This window comes from Salmo salar, chromosome ssa03, assembly GCF_905237065.1.
Source record: "Salmo salar chromosome ssa03, Ssal_v3.1, whole genome shotgun sequence".
NCBI lineage: Eukaryota > Metazoa > Chordata > Actinopteri > Salmoniformes > Salmonidae > Salmo > Salmo salar.
Window position 1 is genome coordinate 94,021,386 of NC_059444.1, and position 13,084 is coordinate 94,034,469.

The window sequence follows — 13,084 nt, forward strand, 5'->3', positions numbered from 1 at the left end:
AGTTACAAAGAGATACAGGTAGATAGACACAGATAGTTACTGGTAGATAGACACAGGTAGTTACAGGGAGATACAAGTAGATAGACACAGGTAGTTACAGGGAGATACAGGTAGATAGACACAGGTAATTACAGGGAGATACAGGGAGATAGACACAGGTAGTTACAGGTAGTTACAGGTAGATAGACACAGGTAGTTACAGGGAGATAGACACAGGTAGTTAGAGGGAGATACAGGTAGATAGACACAGGTAGTTACAGGGAGATACAGGTAGATAGACACAGGTAGTTACAGGGATATACAGGTAGATAGACACAGGTAGTTACAGGGAGATACAGGTAGATCGACACAGGTAGTTACAGGGAGATACAGGTAGATCGACACAGGGAGATACAGGTAGATAGACACAGGTAGTTACAGGTAGATAGACACAGGTAGTTACAGGGAGATACAGGTAGATAGACACAGGTAGTTACAGGTAGATAGACACAGGTAGTTACAGGTAGATACAGGTAGATAGACACAGGTAGTTACAGGGAGATACAGGTAGATAGACACAGGTAGTTACAGGTAGATTGACACAGGTAGTTACAGGGAGATACAGGTAGATAGACACAGGTAGTTACAGGGAGATACAGGTAGATAGACACAGGTAGTTACAGGGAGATACAGGTAGATAGACACAGGTAGTTACAGGGAGATACAGGTAGATAGACACAGGTAGTTACAGGTAGTTACAGGTAGATAGACACAGGTAGTTACAGGGAGATAGACACAGGTAGTTACAGGTAGATAGACAAAGGTAGTTACAGGTAGATACAGGGAGATAGACACAGGTAGTTACAGGGAGATACAGGTAGATAGACACAGGTAGTTACAGGTAGATAGACACAGGTAGTTACGGGGAGATACAGGTATATAGACACAGGTAGTTACAGGTAGATAGACACAGGTAGATAGACACAGGTAGTTACAGGGAGATACAGGTAGATAGACACAGGTAGTTACAGGGAGATACAGGTAGATAGACGCAGGTAGCTACAGGTAGTTACAGGTAGATAGACACAGGTAGTTACAGGGAGATAGACACAGGTAGTTACAGGTAGATAGACACAGGTAGTTACAGGTAGATACAGGTAGATAGACACAGGTAGTTACAGGGAGATACAGGTAGATAGACACAGGTAGTTACAGGTAGATAGACACAGGTAGTTACGGGGAGATACAGGTATATAGACATAGGTAGTTACAGGTAGATACAGGTAGATAGACACAGGTAGTTACAGGGAGATACAGGTAGATAGACACAGGTAGTTACAGGTAGATTGACACAGGTAGTTACAGGGAGATACAGGTAGAGAGACACAGGTAGTTACAGGGATATACAGGTAGATAGACACAGGTAGTTACAGGTAGATAGACACAGGTAGTTTTAGGGATATACAGGTAGATAGACACAGGTAGTTACAGGGAGATAGACACTGGTAGTTACAAAGAGATACAGGTAGATAGACACAGGTAGTTACTGGTAGATAGACACAGGTAGTTACAGGGAGATACAAGTAGATAGACACAGGTAGTTACAGGGAGATACAGGTAGATAGACACAGGTAATTACAGGGAGATACAGGGAGATAGACACAGGTAGTTACAGGTAGTTACAGGTAGATAGACACAGGTAGTTACAGGGAGATAGACACAGGTAGTTACAGGGAGATACAGGTAGATAGACACAGGTAGTTACAGGGAGATACAGGTAGATAGACACAGGTAGTTACAGGGATATACAGGTAGATAGACACAGGTAGTTACAGGGAGATACAGGTAGATCGACACAGGTAGTTACAGGGAGATACAGGTAGATCGACACAGGGAGATACAGGTAGATAGACACAGGTAGTTACAGGTAGATAGACACAGGTAGTTACAGGGAGATACAGGTAGATAGACACAGGTAGTTACAGGTAGATAGACACAGGTAGTTACAGGGAGATACAGGTAGATAGACACAGGTAGTTACAGGTAGATAGACACAGGTAGTTACAGGTAGATACAGGTAGATAGACACAGGTAGTTACAGGGAGATACAGGTAGATAGACACAGGTAGTTACAGGGAGATACAGGTAGATAGACACAGGTAGTTACAGGGAGATACAGGTAGATAGACACAGGTAGTTACAGGGATATACAGGTAGATAGACACAGGTAGTTACAGGGAGATACAGGTAGATCGACACAGGTAGTTACAGGGAGATACAGGTAGATCGACACAGGGAGATACAGGTAGATAGACACAGGTAGTTACAGGTAGATAGACACAGGTAGTTACAGGGAGATACAGGTAGATAGACACAGGTAGTTACAGGTAGATAGACACAGGTAGTTACAGGTAGATACAGGTAGATAGACACAGGTAGTTACAGGGAGATACAGGTAGATAGACACAGGTAGTTACAGGTAGATTGACACAGGTAGTTACAGGGAGATACAGGTAGATAGACACAGGTAGTTACAGGGAGATACAGGTAGATAGACACAGGTAGTTACAGGGAGATACAGGTAGATAGACACAGGTAGTTACAGGGAGATACAGGTAGATAGACACAGGTAGTTACAGGTAGTTACAGGTAGATAGACACAGGTAGTTACAGGGAGATAGACACAGGTAGTTACAGGTAGATAGACAAAGGTAGTTACAGGTAGATACAGGTAGATAGACACAGGTAGTTACAGGGAGATACAGGTAGATAGACACAGGTAGTTACAGGTAGATAGACACAGGTAGTTACGGGGAGATACAGGTATATAGACACAGGTAGTTACAGGTAGATAGACACAGGTAGATAGACACAGGTAGTTACAGGGAGATACAGGTAGATAGACACAGGTAGTTACAGGGAGATACAGGTAGATAGACGCAGGTAGCTACAGGTAGTTACAGGTAGATAGACACAGGTAGTTACAGGGAGATAGACACAGGTAGTTACAGGTAGATAGACACAGGTAGTTACAGGTAGATACAGGTAGATAGACACAGGTAGTTACAGGGAGATACAGGTAGATAGACACAGGTAGTTACAGGTAGATAGACACAGGTAGTTACGGGGAGATACAGGTATATAGACATAGGTAGTTACAGGTAGATACAGGTAGATAGACACAGGTAGTTACAGGGAGATACAGGTAGATAGACACAGGTAGTTACAGGTAGATTGACACAGGTAGTTACAGGGAGATACAGGTAGAGAGACACAGGTAGTTACAGGGATATACAGGTAGATAGACACAGGTAGTTACAGGTAGATAGACACAGGTAGTTTTAGGGATATACAGGTAGATAGACACAGGTAGTTACAGGGAGATAGACACTGGTAGTTACAAAGAGATACAGGTAGATAGACACAGGTAGTTACTGGTAGATAGACACAGGTAGTTACAGGGAGATACAAGTAGATAGACACAGGTAGTTACAGGGAGATACAGGTAGATAGACACAGGTAATTACAGGGAGATACAGGGAGATAGACACAGGTAGTTACAGGTAGTTACAGGTAGATAGACACAGGTAGTTACAGGGAGATAGACACAGGTAGTTACAGGGAGATACAGGTAGATAGACACAGGTAGTTACAGGGAGATACAGGTAGATAGACACAGGTAGTTACAGGGATATACAGGTAGATAGACACAGGTAGTTACAGGGAGATACAGGTAGATCGACACAGGTAGTTACAGGGAGATACAGGTAGATCGACACAGGGAGATACAGGTAGATAGACACAGGTAGTTACAGGTAGATAGACACAGGTAGTTACAGGGAGATACAGGTAGATAGACACAGGTAGTTACAGGTAGATAGACACAGGTAGTTACAGGGAGATACAGGTAGATAGACACAGGTAGTTACAGGTAGATAGACACAGGTAGTTACAGGTAGATACAGGTAGATAGACACAGGTAGTTACAGGGAGATACAGGTAGATAGACACAGGTAGTTACAGGGAGATACAGGTAGATAGACACAGGTAGTTACAGGGATATACAGGTAGATAGACACAGGTAGTTACAGGGAGATACAGGTAGATCGACACAGGTAGTTACAGGGAGATACAGGTAGATCGACACAGGGAGATACAGGTAGATAGACACAGGTAGTTACAGGTAGATAGACACAGGTAGTTACAGGGAGATACAGGTAGATAGACACAGGTAGTTACAGGTAGATAGACACAGGTAGTTACAGGGAGATACAGGTAGATAGACACAGGTAGTTACAGGTAGATAGACACAGGTAGTTACAGGTAGATACAGGTAGATAGACACAGGTAGTTACAGGGAGATACAGGTAGATAGACACAGGTAGTTACAGGTAGATAGACACAGGTAGTTACAGGGAGATACAGGTAGATAGACACAGGTAGTTACAGGGAGATACAGGTAGATAGACACAGGTAGTTACAGGGAGATACAGGTAGATAGACACAGGTAGTTACAGGTAGTTACAGGTAGATAGACACAGGTAGTTACAGGGAGATAGACACAGGTAGTTACAGGTAGATAGACACAGGTAGTTACAGGTAGATACAGGTAGATAGACACAGGTAGTTACAGGGAGATACAGGTAGATAGACACAGGTAGTTACAGGGAGATACAGGTAGATAGACACAGGTAGTTACAGGTAGATAGACACAGGTAGTTACAGGGAGATACAGGTAGATAGACACAGGTAGTTACAGGGAGATACAGGTAGATAGACACAGGTAGTTACAGGGAGATACAGGTAGATAGACACAGGTAGTTACAGGTAGTTACAGGTAGATAGACACAGGTAGTTACAGGGAGATAGACACAGGTAGTTACAGGTAGATAGACACAGGTAGTTACAGGTAGATACAGGTAGATAGACACAGGTAGTTACAGGGAGATACAGGTAGATAGACACAGGTAGTTACAGGTAGATAGACACAGGTAGTTACGGGGAGATACAGGTATATAGACACAGGTAGTTACAGGTAGATACAGGTAGATAGACACAGGTAGATAGACACAGGTAGGAACAGGGAGATACAGGTAGATAGACACAGGTAGTTACAGGGAGATACAGGTAGATAGACACAGGTAGTTACAGGTAGATTGACACAGGTAGTTACAGGGAGATACAGGTAGATAGACACAGGTAGTTACAGGGATATACAGGTAGATAGACACAGGTAGTTACAGGTAGATAGACACAGGTAGTTTTAGGGATATACAGGTAGATAGACACAGGTAGTTACAGGGAGATAGACACTGGTAGTTACAAAGAGATACAGGTAGATAGACACAGGTAGTTACTGGTAGATAGACACAGGTAGTTACAGGGAGATACAAGTAGATAGACACAGGTAGTTACAGGGAGATACAGGTAGATAGACACAGGTAATTACAGGGAGATACAGGGAGATAGACACAGGTAGTTACAGGTAGTTACAGGTAGATAGACACAGGTAGTTACAGGGAGATACAGGTAGATAGACACAGGTAGTTGCAGGGAGATACAGGTAGATAGACACAGGTAGTTACAGGGATATACAGGTAGATAGACACAGGTAGTTACAGGGAGATACAGGTAGATCGACACAGGGAGATACAGGTAGATAGACACAGGTAGTTACAGGTAGATAGACACAGGTAGTTACAGGGAGATACAGGTAGATAGACACAGGTAGTTACAGGTAGATAGACACAGGTAGTTACAGGGAGATACAGGTAGATAGACACAGGTAGTTACAGGTAGATAGACACAGGTAGTTACAGGTAGATACAGGTAGATAGACACAGGTAGTTACAGGGAGATACAGGTAGATAGACACAGGTAGTTACAGGTAGATAGACACAGGTAGTTACAGGGAGATACAGGTAGATAGACACAGGTAGTTACAGGGAGATACAGGTAGATAGACACAGGTAGTTACAGGGAGATACAGGTAGATAGACACAGGTAGTTACAGGTAGTTACAGGTAGATAGACACAGGTAGTTACAGGGAGATAGACACAGGTAGTTACAGGTAGATAGACACAGGTAGTTACAGGTAGATACAGGTAGATAGACACAGGTAGTTACAGGGAGATACAGGTAGATAGACACAGGTAGTTACAGGTAGATAGACACAGGTAGTTACGGGGAGATACAGGTAGATAGACACAGGTAGTTACAGGTAGATACAGGTAGATAGACACAGGTAGTTACAGGGAGATACAGGTAGATAGACACAGGTAGTTACAGGTAGATTGACACAGGTAGTTACAGGGAGATACAGGTAGATAGACACAGGTAGTTACAGGGATATACAGGTAGATAGACACAGGTAGTTACAGGTAGATAGACACAGGTAGTTTTAGGGATATACAGGTAGATAGACACAGGTAGTTACAGGGAGATAGACACTGGTAGTTACAAAGAGATACAGGTAGATAGACACAGGTAGTTACAGGTAGATAGACACAGGTAGTTACAGGGAGATACAAGTAGATAGACACAGGTAGTTACAGGGAGATACAGGTAGATAGACACAGGTAATTACAGGGAGATACAGGGAGATAGACACAGGTAGTTATAGGTAGTTACAGGTAGATAGACACAGGTAGTTACAGGGAGATAGACACAGGTAGTTACAGGGAGATACAGGTAGATAGACACAGGTAGTTACAGGGAGATACAGGTAGATAGACACAGGTAGTTACAGGGAGATACAGGTAGATAGACACAGGTAGTTACAGGTAGATAGACACAGGTAGTTACAGGGAGATACAGGTAGATAGACACAGGTAGTTACAGGGAGATACAGGTAGATAGACACAGGTAGTTACAGGGAGATACAGGTAGATAGACACAGGTAGTTACAGGTAGTTACAGGTAGATAGACACAGGTAGTTACAGGGAGATAGACACAGGTAGTTACAGGTAGATAGACACAGGTAGTTACAGGTAGATACAGGTAGATAGACACAGGTAGTTACAGGGAGATACAGGTAGATAGACACAGGTAGTTACAGGGAGATACAGGTAGATAGACACAGGTAGTTACAGGTAGATAGACACAGGTAGTTACAGGGAGATACAGGTAGATAGACACAGGTAGTTACAGGGAGATACAGGTAGATAGACACAGGTAGTTACAGGGAGATACAGGTAGATAGACACAGGTAGTTACAGGTAGTTACAGGTAGATAGACACAGGTAGTTACAGGGAGATAGACACAGGTAGTTACAGGTAGATAGACACAGGTAGTTACAGGTAGATACAGGTAGATAGACACAGGTAGTTACAGGGAGATACAGGTAGATAGACACAGGTAGTTACAGGTAGATAGACACAGGTAGTTACGGGGAGATACAGGTATATAGACACAGGTAGTTACAGGTAGATACAGGTAGATAGACACAGGTAGATAGACACAGGTAGGAACAGGGAGATACAGGTAGATAGACACAGGTAGTTACAGGGAGATACAGGTAGATAGACACAGGTAGTTACAGGTAGATTGACACAGGTAGTTACAGGGAGATACAGGTAGATAGACACAGGTAGTTACAGGGATATACAGGTAGATAGACACAGGTAGTTACAGGTAGATAGACACAGGTAGTTTTAGGGATATACAGGTAGATAGACACAGGTAGTTACAGGGAGATAGACACTGGTAGTTACAAAGAGATACAGGTAGATAGACACAGGTAGTTACTGGTAGATAGACACAGGTAGTTACAGGGAGATACAAGTAGATAGACACAGGTAGTTACAGGGAGATACAGGTAGATAGACACAGGTAATTACAGGGAGATACAGGGAGATAGACACAGGTAGTTACAGGTAGTTACAGGTAGATAGACACAGGTAGTTACAGGGAGATACAGGTAGATAGACACAGGTAGTTGCAGGGAGATACAGGTAGATAGACACAGGTAGTTACAGGGATATACAGGTAGATAGACACAGGTAGTTACAGGGAGATACAGGTAGATCGACACAGGGAGATACAGGTAGATAGACACAGGTAGTTACAGGTAGATAGACACAGGTAGTTACAGGGAGATACAGGTAGATAGACACAGGTAGTTACAGGTAGATAGACACAGGTAGTTACAGGGAGATACAGGTAGATAGACACAGGTAGTTACAGGTAGATAGACACAGGTAGTTACAGGTAGATACAGGTAGATAGACACAGGTAGTTACAGGGAGATACAGGTAGATAGACACAGGTAGTTACAGGTAGATAGACACAGGTAGTTACAGGGAGATACAGGTAGATAGACACAGGTAGTTACAGGGAGATACAGGTAGATAGACACAGGTAGTTACAGGGAGATACAGGTAGATAGACACAGGTAGTTACAGGTAGTTACAGGTAGATAGACACAGGTAGTTACAGGGAGATAGACACAGGTAGTTACAGGTAGATAGACACAGGTAGTTACAGGTAGATACAGGTAGATAGACACAGGTAGTTACAGGGAGATACAGGTAGATAGACACAGGTAGTTACAGGTAGATAGACACAGGTAGTTACGGGGAGATACAGGTAGATAGACACAGGTAGTTACAGGTAGATACAGGTAGATAGACACAGGTAGTTACAGGGAGATACAGGTAGATAGACACAGGTAGTTACAGGTAGATTGACACAGGTAGTTACAGGGAGATACAGGTAGATAGACACAGGTAGTTACAGGGATATACAGGTAGATAGACACAGGTAGTTACAGGTAGATAGACACAGGTAGTTTTAGGGATATACAGGTAGATAGACACAGGTAGTTACAGGGAGATAGACACTGGTAGTTACAAAGAGATACAGGTAGATAGACACAGGTAGTTACAGGTAGATAGACACAGGTAGTTACAGGGAGATACAAGTAGATAGACACAGGTAGTTACAGGGAGATACAGGTAGATAGACACAGGTAATTACAGGGAGATACAGGGAGATAGACACAGGTAGTTATAGGTAGTTACAGGTAGATAGACACAGGTAGTTACAGGGAGATAGACACAGGTAGTTACAGGGAGATACAGGTAGATAGACACAGGTAGTTACAGGGAGATACAGGTAGATAGACACAGGTAGTTACAGGTAGATAGACACAGGTAATTACAGGGAGATACAGGGAGATAGACACAGGTAGTTACAGGTAGTTACAGGTAGATAGACACAGGTAGTTACAGGGAGATAGACACAGGTAGTTACAGGGAGATACAGGTAGATAGACACAGGTAGTTACAGGGAGATACAGGTAGATAGACACAGGTAGTTACAGGGATATACAGGTAGATAGACACAGGTAGTTACAGGGAGATACAGGTAGATCGACACAGGGAGATACAGGTAGATAGACGCAGGTAGTTACAGGTAGATAGACACAGGTAGTTACAGGGAGATACAGGTAGATAGACACAAGTAGTTACAGGGAGATACAGGTAGATAGACACAGGTAGTTACAGGTAGATACAGGTAGATCGACACAGGTAGTTACAGGTAGATAGACACAGGTAGTTACAGGGAGAAACAGGTAGATAGACACAGATAGTTACAGGTAGTTACAGGCAGGTACCTGGAAGCGGTAGAGGGTGCTGTCGGGGACCAGGACCAACTTCCTGTGGTTCTGGAGGGGGTAGATGTACCCGTAGGCCACCAGCATGGTCCCAAACGCCTGGGCCTCTGGTGAAGGGGGGAGGAGGGGGAGGAGAGGAGGGGGGGAGAGTTCATATATTATAAAAGCTCTTGGTTATACTTTAGTTTACAACATTTAACTAGTAGTGACTTGCTTGCATAATAACATGGTAATGAAGTAGTAATTACATTTAAAAAATACCTTTATTGTGTTGGATTAATTGATATGAGTACCCATTCAAATCCATTCATAGAATCCAGTTGCTTACCTTCTGTGGTAACCTTCATTTTGGTGACAATCCATGCTAAAATGTCCTGCCCTGTGTGATGGATGACAAGTGAATATTGATATTCACAGCATGACAACAGTGAGCTGGCTCTCACAGGCCTGGTCTACACACAGACTATCTGTTGAAGGTACTACCTGGCTCAGACACAGTGCAGAATCCATCACTTAATAACAATGTGTGGGAGTTTATACCGTATAGCTTAACTTGTGATTAGATTGATCAGTATATTTGATTGATCAGTCTGTTTGTCAGGAAAAACTACAAATTACAATAACAACCAGCACTGAAGCAGGAAGTACCATGACTGTGATGACAATTTCCTGTCTGTCACATGGTCCTTCCTTCCCTTCATCTCCAGCCCTCGTCCCAAATGGCACCCTATTTCCTATATAGTTTTGACCAGGGCCCATAAGGCTACATAGTGCACTATGTAGGGAAATGGGTGCTATTTGGGATGAACAGGAGTGCTGGAGATGAAACGAAGGACCATGTTGCTATATTATTCCCTATATAGTGCTCTAGTTTTGACCACGGCCATAAGTCCATGCAGTGCACTATGCCGTTTGGGATGCAAGTCTGATCTTTCCCCCCTGGCCCTGGTCTTATCCCAGGATTAGAGGGCAGCTTGGGAGCACAAAGCACCCACACAGATCTGATCCAATTGACAGCTGTCTTATATAACCTTCAGTAGCAAGCCTAGCAGCCAGTCTATAAGACAGTCTGCCGCAGCTCTAGAATCTTAGCTAGTCCAATAACTAACCACAACTTCCCAGAATTCAGTTTTTTTAAATAACAACAATGTAGCATTGATGGAAGGTGTTTCCCTACTGTTTCCCCTACTGGGCAGCACCGCTACCTAGCTTTCTATTGGCTTCAGTTGAATGTTTGGGTTGTTTCAGCCCTGCTACATGGCTACGGTGGCCATATTTACTCCACCAGGAAAAGGATCTAGGGCAAAACATTGTAATAGTATAATAGAGATGGGAGGGGATATTGTCTGAGGAGATATATCTCTCAGTGGGGCGACCATCTGGTGCTGTGAGTCTCTGGACTCACCGTTGATGACGTGTGGGATGATGGTTACGTTGAGTTTCTGGTCGGCACCCTTCACCCCACTCTTAGGATCCTGCATCTCAACCACAAACACCTCCACCTGCAGGTGGAGCAAGGTGGGGAGAGAGGACAGAAACCCACACTCAAAATACACTTTGGTTTGTTTCAACGAAATGGAAGAAAACAGTCCTATCAGGTCAAAGGTCATAGTGATGTGTTCTGTATGATACCTCTGACCCCTGAGATGTGGAGGACCTGATTGGCTCAGAGCCATTTACCCCGGCTGTCCAAGCAGCTAATTGGTTTAGAGCAGGGGTTCTTAAACTTTTTTAGCTCGAGACCCAAATGAGAAATTGACCGTCCTCCTGTGATACAAATGGTCCATCAACGACCCAAATCAAGAAGAAATAGTGGGTGATTATAGATGTATTCTCATAACTCACGACCCACCTCTCACATTACCCAGGGCCAACTTTGGGACCCCGACCCACAGTATAAGAAAGCCTTGTTTAGCAGTTAGATTGGATCTCTGAGAGGTCTACAATCTCTTCACTGTAAACAAAATAAATATACAGTAGCCTACAGGTCATGAAACAATAGTGTGAGTCTAGTAGCATCTTTAGATGAAGCTATGCAGATGACCACATTGAAAGTCGTGATGACTTCACAGCTGTTCCATTTGTAATTGGATGGGAACAGGATTATGAGCGGCCAAATACACCCAATTAGAACCTCTTGCGAAAAATAACATTTTAAAATGAACTTTTACAAACCAATTGATTCGTTTTTTTAAGACATGAAAAGGGGAAATTTAAACAACAATCTTGGGGCTCCTCATGAATTTACTGTAAACTATAATAATCTATCAACAAGTAGACTATCACCAGCCCACCTAAAATCAATTGACATGATGTGAACTTTTAGTTTATCTAAAGTCTATTACCTTTTTCTCAAAACATTTAAAAGTACTGATAAATGACGTAAACGTACTGGTAGGTAACCTACATTTTTTAGGCATGCCATCCGTGGTCGGTAGTGCTGACCATAATCTCTCAGTGTCCTAATGGTCATGTTTGCCGTCAGTCGATACGCGGACCTAAAGAAGAAAATCCAGGTATGAAATGTTGATGAAATAAAAAGTGATCACACAGGTATAATGGTATACCCGGGGCTGGGACCGAAGCCTATTCCGTTGACCGCGCGTCAGAGATTGCGTGAGAGGGGCCAGAATGAGCGAGGACGGATTTATCAACCAATGACAGCTCGGCTAAACTCTAGTTTAACAACCTGTTACTTGTGACAGTGACACATACATACGTCACACCATCAAGCAGCTATCAATTTGGTGGCATTACGGCAGTAAAACCTTTAATTGAAATGTAACAGTATTTGGATTATCGCCAATTGAAATATAAAAATATTTAAAAAATCCACGTAAAATATTTGTCGCCCAGGAATGTGGTGAAAGAGAAAGGATAAAAACAAGCAACTTTTTTTTGCGATCAATTCACTGGATGATAAAATAATAATAATTTGTCACAGATATACTTGAATTTGATCTCTCATTTAGGCCTATGAATTTCACAGGTAAACTAGGGCTAGCCTACCTCAACAACAGATGGTGCCAAAAACGACACCACAGGTGAAGGTGAAGGTGGTGTCGTGACCGACATGACTCCCCGGGTATACACTGCCCTCTACCGCACCCAGGTGGTACTGCTGATAAATGCATGATATTAAATTATGACGACCTGCATGCAGTGCACCCTTCTGATGTGTTGTCATGTTGTAACCAATATATATCTCACCTCCTGAAGCCTCACCTCCACGATACCACATCCGCGAGGTTGAGTGTAGACGAGAGTGTTCGGAGTGAATCTTGTTGTTGCGTGCCTTTCTTTGTTGAAATTCATGCTTTTTAATAAAACGTTAATCAAATACAACCATGGACTGTTTATTTTGTTGCTGTTTCTCCAATATGGCGACTCATCTTTCTAAGTGAGGCACAATGTGTGTAGGCTATGGTTTGTTACTGTATTAAAGGTATGATTTTTCAATTGTGTTATCAATTATTATTCGCAATT

The 13,084-nt window shown here is 42.9% G+C and overlaps 1 protein-coding gene across 3 annotated transcripts in view; it reads right to left on the reverse strand.

Moving 5' to 3' along the window:
* Positions 1–12,692, reverse strand: part of LOC106606219 (regulator of G-protein signaling 9) — a 36,678-nt gene extending 23,986 nt beyond the window's left edge. For 2 of the 3 annotated variants that reach the window (XM_045715843.1, XM_045715842.1), the window contains exons 1-4: positions 12,006–12,260; positions 11,004–11,100; positions 9,927–9,977; positions 9,599–9,705 (exon numbers count right to left, since the gene is read on the reverse strand). In XM_045715843.1, coding sequence (XP_045571799.1) covers positions 9,599–9,705; positions 9,927–9,977; positions 11,004–11,100; positions 12,006–12,071 — 321 coding nt within the window. In that variant the 5' untranslated portion in view covers positions 12,072–12,260. Of the gene's footprint in view, positions 1–9,598; positions 9,706–9,926; positions 9,978–11,003; positions 11,101–12,005; positions 12,261–12,607 lie in introns of those variants that run through there. The other variant, XM_045715841.1, reaches the window with a different exon arrangement.
* Positions 12,693–13,084: the final 392 nt, after the last annotated feature.